The 19,568-nt window shown below is 41.2% G+C and overlaps 1 protein-coding gene across 1 annotated transcript; it reads right to left on the bottom strand.

The window, feature by feature from the left end:
- Positions 1-1,245: 1,245 nt before the first annotated feature.
- ANKEF1 (ankyrin repeat and EF-hand domain containing 1) lies at positions 1,246-13,455 on the bottom strand. The gene is made up of 9 exons (XM_074927055.1): positions 13,110-13,455; positions 12,443-12,642; positions 10,869-11,018; positions 10,006-10,129; positions 8,266-9,088; positions 5,211-5,437; positions 3,793-3,974; positions 2,456-2,605; positions 1,246-1,427 (listed from the first exon to the last, which is right to left on the bottom strand). The coding sequence occupies exons 1-9, from the start codon at positions 13,453-13,455 to the stop codon at positions 1,302-1,304; spliced, it is 2,328 nt and encodes a 775-aa protein (XP_074783156.1). The 3' UTR covers positions 1,246-1,301.
- Positions 13,456-19,568: the final 6,113 nt, after the last annotated feature.

Below are 19,568 nucleotides of genomic sequence, written 5' to 3'. Positions count from 1 at the left end.
CTCACAATCTATGTAAATATTATTTTTTAAGTTTCCAAGGATAATTGGGCTAGAGGGTTCCACAGGCTATTTGCATGTTGTAGAGTATTTAATATGTGTACAGCTTTCTCTTTTTTTTTTTTTTTTTTTTGTAGTCTGAATGTTCTTGTATCTCATGAAAGAATATATAGGAGGTTTCAGCTCACTTCCCCACACTTTTTGCTTCGTTAGATGTCTTTTTATGGCATTCCATCCCACTTCTTTCCTCTTTCAGCTGAACATTCCCTGTATTTCCAGCCTCTGCTTGCCCAAAACTTATCACGTTACTGCCTTTCTGAAGCTCCAAATTGGGCTCGCCTTTGTGCTGCCAACTATTTTGTAGACATACTGACCAGAATTCAAGAGGCACCGAGTCCCTCAGCAGAACCCATGCTATTTTGGCCTGATCCTGTCATGTGAATCTTGACATTATACACTTCCTAAAGTGAACTTTCAGTACCTATTCTTCATAAGAAATTAGCACAGCCTGGTCAGTTCACTTCTAAGACACCAATTCCTTCCCAACCAAAGAACTCATTAAAAAGGTGGGGGCAGTATCTGTTGGCTTCACTGTTGTGGGGACAAGCACCGATTTGGATGAGCTGTGGATGTAGCTGTTAATACAAGAACCTGCATTCACAAAATCTCTGAATGTGTTTCAAATTTGCCAAAAATATCTAAAGGTCTTGATAACAGCTTTGCAACACTGCAGCTGGGGAATACATGTCAGTGAGTGAGGAGAAAGGTTTGCACACTCTTGCAAGCATATGGGAGAACATGAAAGATGTGCACTGGACAGTAGTAGTCCTGATTGTAAATTCTGTACTTTCTGTTGCCTCTGCAGATAACAAAGAACATTGTTGTCTTAAATAATTTCTGAATGCTATCTTCACATCTCTCTATTTAATACCCTTTTAGTATAAAGGGTAACGTATCTTCCAGGAAGTTGTTTTATGTTGGGGTGAAAAATAGCCTCATAAAGCCATACCTTTACAAAGACAAAAGGGCGTGTGTGTCACAACAGTGGCCATTTCATGAAGCATGCTGAGCCAGCTTCAAGACTTAGAATCACATGAGGATAAGCCTTTTTCCGGACTAAGCCCTTAACAAAAGATTGTGTGTAAGCAACATAATCTACAGAGGAAAAACTTGCTACATTTATTTTATCATAACTGAGATACATTTACTGAGCACTGCATGATGCCTTCCTTACAGAGAAGCAGCCTTTTAGATCTTTGTTCCCTCAAAACATGTGCTGAAGTAGCTTCTTCTAGCTGGTATGCTTATTCCATAAATTTTCTATTAAAGGGCGTTGTGAAGCTTTCTGAGTGGCCACCAAGAGCAAAGTGTTCACGAAGCAATTCTTGCTTTCTTACTAGCTTCTCTATTGCAGCTTCAGGGGCCCAAATCTACAAAATAAAGGAATTTCTAGTTAATTTGGACATGACTTGTGCGACTGAAGCATTAAGAAGATGTTGTTAGCCAGAGCCATGTTCTAGCACTCTTTTCCATCCTGAGACACAGAAGAAAAATAGCGCAGCCTCTGAGTAGAAGACGCCACAACAATTTGTGTATATATAAGCTGAACACTCTCTTCTTGTCATTTCCAGTCTATAATGTGATGTGGGCTCAGATCAGGGATAACATGGGAAAGAAGATCCAAAGCTAATTGTTTAGAATGGCTGACTCAGGCCCAAGATCCTCAGAGCAGAAAATAGTAATTAGCTGTAGAGTCACTAGTCTGTAGCCTTGTTCCACTGAGACTATTGCAGAAACTAGCACATATTGGGGTTAGGGAAATGGTAAACAAGCTCTAAGAAAACTTCTCAGTCAGCATTGGCATTCTCTTCCATTTTAAGGCAAAAAAAAAAAAATATTTCTGTGATTGCTTTCTGTTTCTTGGTTATTTGCGAATGAGTATTAACAAATCCCTGATACAAAAATTATATTTCCAGTATTCAAACTCTAGGAAGTAAATATTTAGTGTACTGTGATCTATTTAGTTCGGTAACTGTCACTGACATAAGTAATCATGAATCATGATAACTAATTGAGAAGGCAAGTCAGAAGTTGGTGCTGGTCCCATGTACGAGGACTCCTATCCTTTAAGTGTAGCAGTGTAAAAATCTGTACCATGAATGTAGTTGCATTTACATTTTACTGCAGGTCCACTTTAATGCTATTTTAAAACCTGGTAAGAGCTTGATTTCCATGATAATATCTTTATATAAATATACGTACATGTATATAATACATATACGCACGTGATATATAAACTCTAGTTTACTGTTGGTTTGTGGCAATATCTCTATCCTGTGTCATGTCATCTATAAGCTAGTTGAAGTCATTTCATGAGCTTGTTCTGGGTTTTGATCCCCAGCAAGGTCTACCTTTAAATTAATGTAAAACCGTGCTCATGTTTTGCTACAGTACGTACTCTTTTTTTTCTGGGTTTGAATGAGATGTCCTCTTCCTTGGTAGCACCGCTGGTTATCAAAGAGTTCAGATGAGTAACACTGTCCTTAAGGGAATGCGTTGTGTTTTCAAGAATGGATTTTTCTACAGCTGGCAGAGATACCTGTGAAGGCTGAAAGAGAAGAAGTTATCAGTTACACAAATACATAATGTTTGGAAGCAAGGCACACATCCTGCATCTTTTGGTACTTCTTTTGCTGTCTATTTACTGTGGGTGTATTTTTCTTAATCTTTTCAGAATCTGTTTTTCTTAAAGCTCGTATTTTTTTAATAACCAAAAATTGTGAGGGAAACCCTTTAAAAGGTAGGGGATGACTCTCCTTCTTAGACATTAAAACATTACCTGGTCTTTAAGACTCCCAAGATAATTACCTAGTACTACTGGTGATCACATGCTGTGTCAGGTGATGAATAAAGAAGCACCTAAGGTTGTCATCCTCCTGCCTGTGAAAGTCTTATGCTATCCCTGACAAATTCAAAACGTTTTTGAAAAGGGGAAACCAACACTTGACTACTAGGACATATTTATTGCAACATCGAGGGCAGGGCTGCCTAAGGACATTTCCAGCAATGCATTTTATCTCTAAATAGCATCCCAGGTCTGACCAACAAGTACCACTGGTAAATCAGGAAGATCTCATCCACAATGAGACAAACGTGATGTGGTCACGGAGGCTGGTGTCAGCTTGAGAACTCAGGCTACTCAAGGCTCGAAGGTACTCAAGGCTCCCAGGGGTGCAGGAAAGGCATTCAGAAGTACAACAGCCAAACTTCAGCGTGAGATTTGAGAAATAGGACTCAGGTCAACAGTAGAAGAAGGAAGATATGCAACAAGCTGGGAAATGAGAAGTCAGCAAGCCTGGTATTGCTTCAACGAGTTCTATTAGCAGAATAAAAAGACCTTTCTACTAATCTGAAGGGCCTTGGTCTCCTCCTGTGAAGAAACAGGTGCTCTCTTAAAAGAAATTATGGTTACTAATGTTCAGTATTTACCACATCAGAGCTGGATGATCATAAACTTCAGGAGGAGGGGGAGAAGAAGAGGAAATATTTTTCTGTGCCCTGTCAGTGATCTACGACATAATTCTTAAGTGGGATTGGGGAAGATACAAAGTTCATATAATTACCAAGTCAAAATTTCAATCAATGAGTAAGTACTAGTACTGCCTTCTGAAAATACTAACTTTCACAAAACTGCCTGATTTATAGCTTTAGAGAGACATGGATTGCAAATAAATGTAAGAAAGAAGCACTCTACTAAACTATTAGCAAATAAAACCCTGTTACCATCTCTCATACCTCTTTTTTCACAGCTTGTACCTCAACAGGCTTCTGTGAAGAAGGTGACTTTGGCTTCACCACTTTTTCTTTCTTTGCTTCTTTTTTTTCTGGTACTTCTGGCAAATTTTTCAGTTTACTTTGGAGCAGATCAATTATTCTAGAATCTGCAAATACCTTAGCAATATCAAGAGCATTCTTTCCTGTATTTAAAATAAATAAACACCTATATAAGCCATTAAAAATGAACCTTGGCACTTGTTACTGCAACAGGATAATGACACTACAGTGGACTGAACTTAATTAGGTCTCTTTTATTAACCATTTGGTGTGCCAGCAGCATGTCTGACATTGGTGTGAGGACTGGCAGTCATCACCACTGCTTGCAGAAATGACCTTGAAACCAAATATTGCAGGACTTCTTGGGAGGGATTGCTTTGCTCTTAATGTCCTGACATTTGCAGCTTAATATACTGGTCCTGTAGGTTGTAATTTTGATTTTTGAGAGCTGGGAGCATTTAGCCCTAGGAGATAGCTAGAACAGGACAAGGTTAGGAATGTAGAACCAAGGTATTGTAGGTCTCTACCTCTTCCAGTACTTGCTCTGTGGTTGGAAGGAGTGAAGGGAAAGGCCTGTGCTTTAAATGGGCTGAACACCTTCAGTGCTTAATAAAGAAAAAACTCTCCTGATTCTTATGAGATGAGACCCTGTGGCTGTAAAGCAGTTGTGAGACTAAACTGCTGTGTGAATTGGAACTTCACATGGTAACAGAAAGGGAGAATACACATCCCTTCTACAAGCAGTTTCACCTACTAGGCATTTTGGCAAGGAAAGTCTCATTTTGTAGCAGTGTTGCTTCCTACATGAGAGCAAGGGCTGAAAATGTGATGTTAACTGTTTAAGTTACTCCAAAAATAGAGGAAATAATACTGAATGAGGGATCTGCTGTGAGGAGGTGACACTTCAGTATTTTCACTATTTTTTTTTCCTGAGTAATATTTACATGTTGAGCAGTGAGAGATCTTTTTCACCAGTGCTGTCTGTGCATAAAAAAATAAGTGATTTAAATGGGTGGCAGGATACACACTGGCCACAACTAAAATCTAATTTTCTGTCAAATATTATTAACAACTAGATAGAATTTTTCCATTAAAGCAACTTATAACTGTATATATCTTGTGAGGAGCAACAGTCTCCTTAATCACGTAATTAATCATGTTACTTTATTTTCTAGATGCTTAAAACCCAGGAAAGCTACCTACTTGCAATACTGATTTCACACTGTAGAAAACTAATTGAACCTGTTACCTTCATCCTGATCCTGACAGCAATCATAAATTCAGAACACTTTTCAAAGTGTTCCAAGAACTTGGGTTTTTCAATAAAATATGTATACAAATAAGAAAAACAGGCCTTCTGGGGGGACAATGGTATTTACCATTGCTGTTTGTCCTTTGGATGTCAGCACCCGCACTGATTAAAAAATAGACTATATCCAATCTGCAGATCTCGATGGCTCTCATCAGCGGGGTTGAGTTGCCTATTGCAGGTGCATCCACAGCTGCTCCAGCCTTCACTATCAGTTCAGCGATGTCTAGGTGTCCATTATAGCAAGCATGATGGAGAGGAGTCCACATGAAATTGTCTGTTGCGTTTACATCAGCCCTGCGAAAGAATAAGGGAAGTTGCAGCAGATGACAGTAACATCCACAGCTCCAAGTACAATCACTGTTAACTGCCCGCTGCCATGGCGTATTCAATGTAAATAAATAATTTCATATTGCTACTGCTACTCTGAAACCATTTTAGTATCTGATCTATTGCTTGTCATGGAATAGTAATTGTAAGAGCGTGTCTGGCTGGTGATTATATTCCCCTCCAAGCCAACACAGTGTCTGCTATGTGGAGGCTTTCACAGGTACAGAGAAAAAGAGGCATTCAAACAGCTTAGTCCTGTAAAATGCTGCTAGCAGTTGTGTTCCAGCTACACTGAGAATGGCAAAAAGCAGATTAAGCAATTGAAAAAAGAACACATCTGGACCAAGAACAGGTGCTCTAAAACATGGGGCAAAATTGCATGCTGTTCAATTTACAGATGAATTAGAGAAGGTCTCTCTCAGAAAATCTGAGGATTTAAAACTTTTTCAGCCGCTCTGTTGATGGACTAGATCTGTTTCTGCTCCTAGGTTAAAACTGGCATGTTCTGGAGGATGTGAGGGCTCGTTTGGGGAGATATTTGCAATATGTTGCCTTCGGATGAAGCTGAGGGGAAAAGCATTATCAGCCCTTTAGCAAATGGCTGCCTTGGGAGCTTTTGGGCTGGGGTCACGCAAAAGCAAGGCTTGGGGAACAAGAGCCATGAGAACCACTTCATTGTGTTAAAAGGGAAGAAATATGATTCCCTCATACCTCTGAAGCAAGAGCAGTCCATGACCAGATCTGCCATCTCCCAGGTGTGCCGCGTGCAGGTTCAGAAGGGGTCAAAACTTCATGAGGGGATTCCCCAGTATTCAAGCAGAGTGAATTACTTTGCATGATATTTAAGAAAGCCTAGAAGTCCTGAACTGAACTACTGTCCCATTTATTCTAGGGACAAAGAGCTGATGTCTTCCCAGCAGACATGGAGGGAGGGAGAACGAAGAAAAATTACGAAGGAAGCTGCTTCCAGGGATAGCTTTTTGCTCTTCAGGTCAGATGATTAATATTTAATTCTAGATCAAAAGAACAGATCCATCTGTTCTTCCTTTCTTGTTTAAATTTTTAATCTTTTTCAGGATTCTACCTTTAGTGAGATCTTATGACAGTAAATTCCCCGACCTACCAGTTTTACCTTTGTTATCTTTCAGTTGTTTAGGTGTTTTGGTCTACTTGTATGCAGTTTTCATTTCCTTTATGTTTCTTGTTAAAATAAGCATCTGCAGTTATTCCACTTTCTTTCAACCCAACCTCCATGCCTGTACTGATACTCTGTCTGCCCCTGAATCCTTTTTGCTAACTTCATTCTATCAGAAACAGACTGGTCAAAGGGAACAGGGACAACACAGCACTGACTGAAAAATTCTTCAGCCTTTTCTCCTGAATTGAATTTGCCTTTAGCCCAAATTTAATTTACTTCGGAGTCTTTCTGGAACAAGACAGAAAGTAGATACCACCAATTTATGTTTAAACCTCAGCATTTTCTATAGCTCTGGATAAATGTTTTGTTTTCTATTTGATATGGATTTGTGATACTGTTCTGAAAAGGTTATATAGCAAAAAGTATTTGAACTCCTGTGTCAAACTGAAAGTATCTGAAAGTTCATGCTGCTGCAAGATACAAAGCTAAACACTGTACCAATAACATTCCTCTCAGTTTTCTGATTTTTGTCAATTTTAAAATTTAAAAATTTGTACTATTTTTGTAAACTAAGTTATTCCATTTCTATGCCTAAGTGTTAAACATGATGAGATGTGACTCCAGTGCTGTCCAGTGAGGCTTGACAAAAGCAGTGGAGATTAATTTGCTACCTCTTGCATCCTTTTCTTTGGAAGATCTGAATATACACATTTACACAATTTTCTATATGCTCCAGGAATGTCAGTGTAATTACCAGCATGTGTAAAGACCCATGTGCTGTTAAGTCTTTGCAGGAACTGGAGCAACGACTACAGCCACTTATCCTTAAAAATTAATGTTAAAGTGAGTTCTAACTATATGTAGAGAACAAAGCTAATGTGTATCTTTGAAAAATGTTCATTTAAGCGTTTATGTGAATGACTGTAGGACTACAGCAGTCTGACAACAAAAAAGAAGCGATTATGCTGTTACACAAGTAGGACTGAATCCTTCTTAAATTGCTTTCATTTTTTAACTGTCATTGAGATTTTTTCACAAGTGTGTCTGTAGGGTACAAAATTGCTGAAGCACTTCTAAAGTAAGGAACAGAGTAAAGAGCAGCATGCACTTCTGGTGTAAATCCTGCTGCCTCAGCCTGCTGAGGCTGCAGAGGAAAGTGATTATAACGCTTATCCCCTTAAAACATTTGCATGCAAATGCCTTGGCATGTGGAACAGGGAAGTCCAGGATTATCTTGATGATTTCAGGCAAGACACTTGAGCCGGATTTCCCCAAAATCATTTATCTGGTTTTGAGAATTGATTTTGAAGATGCACTGTTTGAGACATGGGTGTGAACTAACTGCAGTTCCAACAGATTGGGTTTGTAGGTACTCTGCAACTGACCCCACTGTCAACAGCCCAGACACCAAAAATTTCAGACCTGAGGAGCTTGCTTCTTGGGTGTTCCTGTTTCTCCCTTACTAAAATGTGAAAAATAATAAACTAACCCTCTGTAACTCAGGATCTTATGGAACTTTAATACTAAACATTGTGTAAATAAAAACCAAAGCATAGTCTGTTGCACCCAAATGTTTACTGGAAATTTATGCTTTTGAAAGCCCTTCCAAAATATCAATTAAAAAAAAAAAAAAATTAAATCTCTGAAATTATCTTACCCCTTTTCCAGAAGATACTGCACAACATCTATGTTCCCACTCGCACATGCACTCATCAAAGGTGTTTTGTAATATTTATCTTTTATGTCTACTGGCACACCCTCCTCAAATGCTTTCTGTAGAGACAGAATGTCTGCTGCTCTGACAAGGTAGTTAATATTCATGTACGTTTTCCTTGGCTCATCTAGATACCAGGCACGGTCGTCGTGCACAGGATGGGCAGATGGGTGCTCTCGGTCAAAATGGCAGCTCCCAGCAATGTTCTGAACAGCCTCAATCATGTAGAGAGGGAAGCCGTCCTCCCTGCGCGGACATGCATCCTTCGGAATAATACAAATCGGCACTGGGATGGCGATGCCTCTTTTGCCTCTTTGTTTTTTCGCTTTCTTCCTCTTCTTCCCTTTGGGTCCAAAGGATGTTATAAGGCAGCTTTTCTGCAAGTATTTAGAGCCTTCAAAAAATTCTTCCATGTTGATTCCCCCAGTGTGAGATCCTTCATGAATTTCAGCAATAGTCTGTATTTGTTCAACATCCACAAAGGCACACTGCTTCTGAATAACTGATACAAAATCTTCTTTAACTACCGTCCCATCTCCTTGGTCAACAGCCTCAAACGCCTTGCGGAGGGCAGCCTGGTGCTCCAAGGACCAGTCGTACAGCCTCAGTGCCCAGCGGGGGTTGTCCTCCTTCACCCCAGGCCTGGATTGTTTTATAAAGGTATTTTCAATTTTACGCAGCTCTGCTACAGCTGCTCTAAAACCACGTTCCTTGGCAACAGCTCTTGGGGTCTTCGTTAACAAGTTTCTCCATGTAGGATCACAGCCTGAAAACACAGACATCATTTCACTGATAATTCAGTGGAATTCCTAATTACATAATATAAGAGACTTGTAATATGCATGCAACTAATTGCCACAGATCTACAATTTTATTCTGTCTTAACTATAAATAGTGGTAGTAGATAGAACCACATCATTGATCCCAGACTGGAAGGTTATCCACATGTCTGTATTTATTTCCCAAAGGGAGATTCGTTGGGCAACCTATGCTCTATTTATCTGTCCATTCGTGAATACGTATAGAAAGGCAGATGTTCAGTGCAAACGTTACATTTCTGCTTAAATGGGTGAGTGAAGTTAGGAAGAAACAAACTAAGATTAAAATATTACTCACTGTTCTGTCCCCTAATGTTGCAATTTGGCGATGGATCACTAAAATGTTTGATTCTCAAAAACAGAATACAGGATTTTGTATGGTTCTCTTGGATCCAAGTGCTGTGATCATCTGATTAAGTTAGAAAATGATCACAGCTGCTTTGGAGTATGTTTTGATACCCATGGGCACGAAGCTTTCCCCATGACTATAGAGAGATATTTTTTTTAAATGATCAGCAAACCAAAAATTATTTTTCTATTGGAAGTTTCAATGCAATAGATCTAAAACCAACTAAAACTGGAAGCACTTCATACAGGCTGATTCTAAGTTATACAAATCGATGATGTTTCTGCTGCTTTCTTTGAGAAATGTTTTTTTCCCAGTTATGAGAGTAGAAATAAGCCTGTTAGGCACTTCTTAATGAGAACTACATTTGCCACATGATACCTGGGAGACAAATCCTTCATAGATGCCCAAATGAAATCTTTACTTTCAAATCCTTCATCGATGACCAAATGAAACCTTTACTTTAGCACAGAAATAGAATATAAATGATAATTGCAAAGTAACTTATTTTTAATGTACCTCTTTGTCCTATAAACTTGCAGCAATTTGCAAATCCTCCCTCTGCAGCGTAATGAAGTGGTGTGTTACCGTTCATAGCAATCAGGCCCAAGTCTCCATTATAAGCTGAAATAATCCTCAGAATCTAGGAAAACAAAGACAGCACCATCAAAAATCATGTTTGTTTCTTAAGATGGGGAAGTGTGAGATTGATTTACAAATAAATGCATTATCATATGTTCCCAGTTTATACAATGAACTCCTCTCCCACGCCCAGCTGATCAATGTGCATGTAACGTTCAAGTTTTCCATAGTACTGTGCTCATTTAACTGAGGAAATAGAAACCTTGTTCAGTTGTAGACATCAAGGACAGTCTTAGCTGCTGCCAGCTTACTGCAGGCCACTGCCTTAAAGTAACTCTGACATTGCATGCACAATCAAAACTGCATAATTTAACATACTTTGAAAGTGATATGGGGGATAAAGAAAAAAGTGCCTACCTGCAGCTGTTTGCATCTGCCCTTCTTGTAAGGGTAATGTTTTATCCACGTTACAGAGCTATGTGACATGCTATATGTTGAGAGAAACAAGCTCTCCAATGGAGCTGTTCACACCAGACAGCTACACTACACTAGCACATGCACTCAGAGGTACCTTGGCAAAAAACTCTGCAATTATGAGATTCCATCACTGCTGAACTCCCTTTGATATTTAAAAAGAAGCTGCTTTTGATTGCTGATTGTTATGCTTTGATCAGCTGAGATTCTGGACTCAGCAAAACTCCAAACCCCAAACAAAAACACCCAACCTCAAAAAAACCCAACCAAAAAAACACCCCAGGTTTGGCTTTGCAGCAACGCTTTAATGCTACAGATGGTAATACCTCAAAAAAGCCTCCTTTGGCTGCAAAATGTGCAGCACTGTGTCTTTCAAGGTCAAATAGGTTTACATCAACTCCGCTCTCAAGTAGACAACGCACCAGCTCGAGAACACCTTCTCTTGCAGCTTCCATTAAGGCTGTGCGACCCGTAGCCTGCGAGGTAGCAAGAAAACAATTCAGAATTTGTTTCGTATGATGATTCATGGTGGAACAATATGATCTGATTGGTGCAAGGTGGCATCAAGCTGAAGGCCTCCTTTTAGGTATTACCAAAAAAAGGAGATAAGGCTAATAGTTTCAAAGATACTTGTAGGTAAACTTCAAGAATCTAGTCATATTACTGCTAAAATATGTGTAGTCAAATCCCAGCGATGCATGTGAATTAGTAACTTGAGTCCCTTGAATCGTCCCCATGAAAATCAATCCCTTATTTAAGGAATTCTTTATTCTGTGTGCATGCTCTCATGCACGTTTACAAAATTGAAAGAGCATAAGGAACTATAGCTGGAGAAGTGCTACCGGGAAGGCGGGATAGCTGGGGAATTTCACTGCTGTTCTGTCTGAGAAGAAAAGTTCACATTCCAAACATTAGTGCTGTGTCTTTTTCTAGTTAATAATATATTTTTGTGATTAGCAGTACTTATTTATAACAGCTGTCTTTGGTAGATCTGGTGACCTTCCCAAAATAGAGCTCATCTTGCATCAGGGATTGCCTGCTATTAAGATATTGCCCCACAGAAACACTTAGACTGTCTGACTTGCCACTCTACAGAGGGGCAAAGGAAACAGCTGTGAATGTTGCCCCACTGAATCTTATTTTCTTCCCTGACATCTGGCTTTCTCTGGGCCTAGCAAAGCATCCCCATTATGTGCCCATCATATTACCAAAAAAATTGCAGGTTTCTCATATTGTAGGTGCGCTGAGCGCGTGAGAGGATAGGATAAGGATGTCCAAACATCAATTCTGCTATAGCTACAAGCTAGGAAGGATACTGCAAAACTAGGAACAAAAAAGAGCCATGGGTAGCTTTAAGTTAAAGCTTGAGTTCCTCAACTTGATCAACAACTGAGAATTTCAGTCCTTCAGGTCTTTGTTAAATTAAGGAAGTAAACAAATAAATGACTAAGACATACAAAAGAGAGAAAAGAGTTTCTTATGTTTCATCCCTGCCTTGATTCCCCATCAGATTTTTTTATGCTGGACTAATGTTTTAGTGTACATTATTTCAACCCTGAAAACCTTAGGGCACATCCAAGCAAAGTACAAATCAGCATTGCTTCACTGAAGTACAGTGAACTGCAACACCTAAGAGCTGGCCCAGTTACATTTTGGTTTTGTAAAATGTTTGTACTCTAATCTGTAAAAATCAACATCAGGACATGTGGTTCAAGCAGAAGACTTAAATCCCTGCTCCTGAAAAAAAGGGCGGTATAGAAGAAGGGAACAGGCATGGCCACAGAGTCACTTGTCATTGATTTATTATGTTAATGTCAGGATTTAAGGTCATATATTCTAGTCATCTGGTAACTATTCTATACTCCTGTATATATGTTCTTAGTTACAGAAATATTCATACTGGGTTTCTTGCATTGGGATTTGCGCCTCTTTCCAAGAAACTCATGCATATTTCTTTAATATCATGAGCTTGCTCACAGGCTTGTAGAAATACCGGCTTCTCATCAGTAGTACAGTTGTTAACATCTGCACCATAATCCAAGGCAATTTGCATACAGTTGTAGTGCCGTCTTGTAGGTAAAATGCAGTAAAACAAAACACCTGTAAAGAAAAACAGCAGGGATTATGGTGCAATACTGAATTATTAGAAAGGTGACTTAGGCTGTAAACTTCACAGCTGAAAGGATGAACTCCTTCAGTAGAAACCCACTCACTTCTCTTAGGGTATATATGTGCAAAAAAGACTTGTAGTTTAGGGCCTTTGAATTTAGGGAGTACACTAGCATTTAACATGTGACAGGTCATGGGAGGAACATGGTTCTCAGTTGACAATTATCTTTCAGCTATGTACTGGAGAGACCTGTGATTTAAAGGCCTAGACTGTTCAGGGAGAATTATTTTCATTTTCCTCAAAGCTCTTACGGCCAGTAGCTTCTGTTGAGCTGTAAGGATTACCCTCAAACACAGTTCCTCTCTATAGATTGGACACAACGTATGTAGCAAGTGTGTAACACGGTAAGGGGCCATTTTATGGTATTTCTGGTCTGATAAGGTTCCCTTCTACTTACTTTTCCCTTCCTTATCCACAGCAGTCATGTCGGCTTTAGCTTTTGCTAATAAATCCAGAACCAACTCATGGCCTAGTTCAGCTGCCTTCATGGCTGGAGTGCGTCCCATTTTGTCCTTGACATCTGGATGAGCTCCTTGCTCCAGCAAGAAGCTGCACATGTCCGTGTCATTTTTAAGACAGGCCAGATGAAGGGCACTATATCCTTCCACAGGCTCTGTGAAATTAATGAGATTTGGGAATCCTTTCTGGACCAGCTTTTCTATTTGTTTCTTGTCTTTCTGGTGAACGCACTGAAGAAGTTTGTAGATCTGTAAGTTTAGAAGTCTGTTATCTACCGGTAACATCCTGGCATAAAAAAAAATGGTTTCTTTCAAGGAAGTAGTTTCTGCATGGGGAGAGAAGAAAACGTGTACGTTCAGAGATGAGATTATAATTACATAATAGTAAGAACAGGAATCAAACTATGTTCAAGGCATGAAAATATCCACTTTAACTTGACAGAGCACTAAGCTTTGAATGAATTTATCTCATTTGGTATATACAGCATATATAGGGACTCCATAAACACGGAGCACCTTTCAAAATTGTTCTTTCTAGTCTTCAAACTGTTCCGAAGAAGTCTCATTCAAGGTGAAAATTAAGAAACTGCAAGGTAACTGCCTTCCATTCAAGGAACTGTTATAATCTACAATTACTTGGAAGCCTAAGGGGAGGCTGGTCATCTGTCATTTTAGTACTTCAAAGGGGAAAAAAAAAATCACAAGTCACAGTGTCCTCTGCACTTGCTGAAACATAAAATTGATACTAGCATCACCTCATCAGTACATGAGCACCTTCTTTTTTTTGGTAGTTGATGCATGAACTTCCTGCTGGCCTAGGCATGTAAAACAGTAAACTGCATTTCTCTGCAGCAAAACCCTTGAGGGCAAAAAGATGCAGACAGCAGGGCACTGGCCTGAAAAAGGTTCCTCCAGGTGATGCAACATGTGCTTCCCGAGAAAAGTGCCATGCAGAAAACCAGTTTTGCATTTGGTGCAGTTCTGAATTTTTTTTTTTTGGTTAGGCTTTGTAACCCTCTTTTAGCTAGTCTCAGCACTTATGGATGGAGGTCCAAGCAAGGGTCAGACATTATAACGACCATTTCTGAAGCTTGCTTAAGTGGATGAGAAGCTTCCTGTCAGCTTCGGCAAGCCTTGGGTAGCCTGCCCTCCAAAAACTATAGTATGCTTACAGGATATGCAACAAAATAAGAATGTGGAGGAACAGCGTCCTCTTAGGGAATACTTGGGTTTTGCAGTTGTTTGTTTGTTTGGGGTTTTTTTAATTAGCAACATAGCCTGTAAAGGGGACCACTCAGCAATCTGCCTGACTACTGCTGGGTGCTTTGTGGATGTCCAAGAAAAGGTGAGTTTTAAGAGAGATACAGAAGAATGCACAATCTCAACAGACTTTTTGAGGCAACACCTCCCATTCTGGAAAGGAAGCTCGAGAGACTACTGCAGGAAAAGCAGTAAAAAAATGAATTAAGGCTAATCATGTTGGGAATGGAGAGAGAGTAGTAATTTTTGTACCACAAGCACAACATGCTAATTGTCGTTTCTGTAACTACCATCTTTCATTTCTTTTGAAGTTCTGTGGCCAGCTTCTTTTTGGAACAATAGAGAGGGGGTCAAGCTTACTGTGACAGATTTCTGAGAACTGGTTTCCTCCACTAAACAAGCTACTTGGCACTCTCTCCCTCTGCATCTGGCCATGCTGCCTAAAGATACCTGCAGCCCCGAGTCAGGCACTGTGTGTAAAACCACCTCATTACACCATCTGACTGCAGCTGACTGCTCCTCCCCTGTAATAAGAATTAAAATAGCAGAGGTGCTTCAGGAGAGGAGCAAGGAAAAGGTAGGGAAGGGCCATACAACACCTGGAGCCACTTAAAAGTTGCCCTTTCTAGTCTGTGGAGTGTCACAAAAATATTGTAAGATGTTCATAGTTTGCTAGGAAAACTGTCATTTTAACAGTTTTGACCAGGTCTACTCTGTGTTTTATTTGAACAGCATTATTATTAGAAGCTGTTCACTTGCAGAAGCATTTAAGTGGGCACTAAAATGCAAAGACTTTCTCTTTGGAATGAAATCTGGTCAGAATAGGTCAGCTGCTCCCAGTTTGGGGGCTTTCTCCATTTATATATGGCATTGCTTAAATGCTAAATTCTTTTCTGTGTAGGTCTTACACAACCCTCATTCTGATCATATACAAAGTATATTCCTACATTGCATGATTAAATCATTAAGTAGCAATAACTTAAACCTGTCACCTGTGACTTCTTTATTCTTATGCCTACAGTGTTGTGTTTCTTGTGACATATTGTCCCGTGAAAGGGAATAAAGGCAGAGATTTTTCTTCTACTAACAGGGGTTACAACTATAGCAGCACTCTAGTCCTAAAGTTTAGAGTTGAGAATTAAGGCTACTTCTGGATAATGCCCTGATAGAAGTGAAAACTAAAGCCCCCTGTGGAGTCTAGCTTTTAGAGCCTGAAACTTTAGGAAGTAATTTCTGAGCAAATCCTCAACACAAGTTTTGCCAGGCTTCTGAGTGCAGGGAAAGAAGTGATGTAAACTCTGTGGGGGCTGTGGCGAGGAGCAGCAAGAAAGTACAGCAGGGAAGGCTCTTACAGTACTTACACCACAGAAATACCACAAAAGAAATGTTTTTAAAGATACTTAGATGGAGCTGACAAGCAAAATGTTCTCTCATACTCTTGTTCTGTTTCCCACCATTCTGCAGCAGGAAGGAACGTGAGTTTACTTCCAAAAACTGGATCCTTTCTTCACAGTTATTCATTATTTGCACCTGGATCTTGCACGGCATTTTTTCAGGAACTCATTTAGGATCAAAACTTGCCTTTTCTTCCCTTCTTTCCCCCCCTGAAGCTGCAAATACTGGAGAAACGACACTCTCCACAGCAGCATTGCAGTTGGTAAAAAATCTGGTAGTAACACTTGATGAAGGCACAAATGGGTATAATATTCAATGCATATGGATTTTCATTTATTTTGTGGATTATCTTTGAGATTCAGAACAGTGCTAGTGCTACCTCTTAAAGTTCATATAGAAGTCCACAATCCTAGGAATACTGAAGCTGTGATATTAAACTTCAGAGGAGAAAAACTTGCCAAAGTGATGGGATCTTTAGCAGGTAGCAAACACTCTCTCTGAAGTACAAGCATCCAGAATAAGCATGTCCCAGACTGTTGTGTTTTCCAGTGGGTAAGATGACACACTCGCAAAACAAGTCCGAAACTAAAGAGAAGTAAATACATGATTAGGTATTCCTCGCTTCCCAGAAGCTTTGCCCCATTCAGGACGTGAGATTGACAACACACCTTACATTTTATTGCACACTTTCCTTTTTGCTCACAGGGTAATTTATTACACTCCATTCCAATTTTAGCCCCAGTTCATCCTGACCAGTTTTTCCTGGTGCTTTTGCGGTGCTTATCATGGTATTCTTTTAATGCTTCACACATTGTAACAAAACATATGTGAAATTATTTTAATCACAGTGGTGGAGTATGTTGTTATCACAATTCAACCACCAGTGAGATCCTACCAAGCTTAAAGTCTTTGCTTCAAAGCATTAAGAACCAACAATTTACGTTAAAACAACATTTTAAATGTGATAATTTTCTTTGCAGTATTTCCTGAAAGTGGCTGGATCAAGTTTTATTAGAAGTTTCTACAGTAACAGAACCAAAGTAAGACAGGTGGGATAGAAAACTCTACCCAGAGTCACGTCAGGTTATAAGCAAGTGAAACAGGCTTCTGTAATGGAAATATAACTACAGCATCCTGTAAATTTTCATTAAGTAAATACTACCAATCACATGTATTTTACAGAGCTTTTATCACTTAACTTGTAACAGATTTTTTAATGGAAAGTGAGGGATTGGTAGTGTGGCTTTAGCCGTGCTCTAGGGAGGACTTCATGAAGCTATAATCATGAATTCCAAGCTTGTAAGATCTGCTTAGCAACAATTTTATCTGTTGACAAACATCAACAGAATCGCTACCTTCATTCTGCCAGCTTGTATTGTTGTTTTGGTTGAGGGCATGAACCCATTTCAAATTCAAATTAATCCTTTTCCCAGTACACCTGGTATTAAGAAAATAGTTTTAATCAGATTCTTGTTTTCTCACAAAGCTTTCCAAGGTCTGATTGAGGTACACTGATAGAGGGGGAAGGAATGGTGGCCAGTGCCTTCCTTCACTCACTGACTCTCAGTTGAAGCCTGGTGCCTGCCTGCTGCTGGAAGCACTTGTGACTCCTTTTTTAAAGTTTTCAACATTTCAAGCTGAAAACATTCCTTTCATTATCACTATTCACAAACCAGTAAACAAAATTTTCATGTGTTTTATCTTTAGTGCGAGAAAATAGCTTAGCACTTTCTAAATTTAATCCATTTGCATGCTGGCCATAGAGATAAGCATAAGCCCTATATGCTGGTATAAAAGAAACCAATATAGTGACAGTGCCACACTATATTTACCGCTTTATACAAATAATTGCGCTGGATTTTGGCTGTGACTAATGTTTAATAGGAGTGGTACAGCAATATCCTCCTAAAACTGAATTCCAGCACAATGAATAGCCTATAAAGCTAGGTCGTCTCTTCGAGCCCTTCTTGGTGTTAACTCTGAAGAAATGCTTTGCCTTGAGCGGAGGCACAGTTTAGTGCTGAGTGATGGTCGCTTCCCTGGTGCTTTTTGAACCTGACTGAGCAGGTTTCAATCACATGTCGTATGTGGAGCAGCTGAGGAAACTGGGGGGGTTTAGTCTGGAGAAGAGGAGGCTGAGGGGAGACCTCATCGCCCTCTACAGCTACCTGAAAGGAGGGTGCAGAGAGCTGGGGATGTCTCTTGAACCAAGTAATAAGTGACAGGACAAGAGGGAATGGCCTCAAGCTGCACTAGGGCAGGGTTAGACTGGATATTAGGATCATTTCTTCCCAGAAGGGGTTGTTGGGCGTTGGAATGGGCTGCCCAGGGCAGGGGTGGAGTCCCCATCCCTGGAGGGGTTTAAGAGTCGGGTTGACCCAGCGCTGAGGGATCTGGTGAGTTGAGAACGGTCAGTGTGAGGTTAATGGTTGAAATAGATGAGCTTCAAGGTCCTTTCCAACCTAGATGATTCTGTGATTCTGAGTTGAGACCTCAACCCTCCGGGAACCTGGGCCCAATCCTGAGCGCTGCAAAGCTGGTCCTGAGGTTATGGCCAGCTTCAATCAAAAGACATGTGCTCTTTTGTCTTCCTTTTGCCTTGTAACTTCCAGCCCCTTCAGTGTTCATCCCAGCTGGAAGGTAACGGAGCGCGAGCAGCCACCAGCAGCAGCGGGCAGCTCTGAGGGCCAGCTGATGGCTGGCAGCGGCTGAGGGGAGGGTGCTCCCCGGCCAGGAGCAGAGCTGGGTCTCCCCAAAAACCCTGGGCAGCTGGGGAGGTGGTGGCAAGGTGCCGCTGCGCCCAGGAGCAAGGAACTGGGGGAGCAACCGTCCCTGCGGAGCCTCGAGTGCTGAGGGGCCCTGGAGAAGCTGGGTAAGGGATAAATCCGGCGTGAGTTGATTTTTCATGGGTGGTGACTCAGAGGAATGGGTGGCCAGAATGAGACTGGCTTTACCGGGAGAGAAACTGCTGGGAAGGGGAATATGTTGAAGAGCTGGCGTTGACCCACACGGACCTAGGCTGAGGTACCTCCCAGTCCGCCCTCCTCTGGCAGAGGAGCCTTTAAAGACCTGCAGCGCAGCAGCACCCCCCGCCCTGAGGCGGGCCTGCGCCCCACGCGGTGCCCTGCACCCCCTCCTTCCCCGCCCCGGTCTGCCGAGAGGCCGGATCCAGCCCCGCCGGCTCCCCCCGCTCCCCGGCCAGCCCGCCGCCTCACCGGGCACTCACCTGAGGAGCCCCGGGCCCCTCCTCAGCGCCGCATCGCCCCGCCGGCCCGCGCCGCGCCCGCCATGGCCGCCCGGCCGCTCCCTTGGCAACGGCGGCGGGGGCGGGAACCGTGGGGCGGCGGCTGCCCTCAGCGCCCCGCGGGTCGGGGAAGAGGGGCTCCGCGTCCTTCTGTGGTGCCGCGGGGAAGGAGTTGGACTTTTCCTTGCTGCTGACTTACTTTCTTGACAGCCCTCCTTTCCTCCCCACGGAAAGCAGCGCAGTATGGTCGTTTCGCCTCTATTTTACTAGAAAAACTGGCCACAAAAATGGAATTGCAAGATCTGTGTATAACCCAACTTCATAGCCATCCCCAGAGGGTTTGTGTGGCACTATAATATAAATAAGGCACCTTAGACTTGAAACACAACTGCTCATAGACCTGACTGGAAGGAGGAATCTATTTATCAACAGAAAAAAAAACACCAAAAACCCACAACCCACATCAGTGCCAACAGATGGGGGAAAACATTCAAAACTT

The sequence above is a fragment of the Athene noctua genome, chromosome 1 (genome assembly GCF_965140245.1).
Source record: "Athene noctua chromosome 1, bAthNoc1.hap1.1, whole genome shotgun sequence".
NCBI lineage: Eukaryota > Metazoa > Chordata > Aves > Strigiformes > Strigidae > Athene > Athene noctua.
The sequence above is the reverse complement of the archived record's forward strand: the minus strand, read 5'-3'. Positions and strand labels throughout refer to the sequence as shown.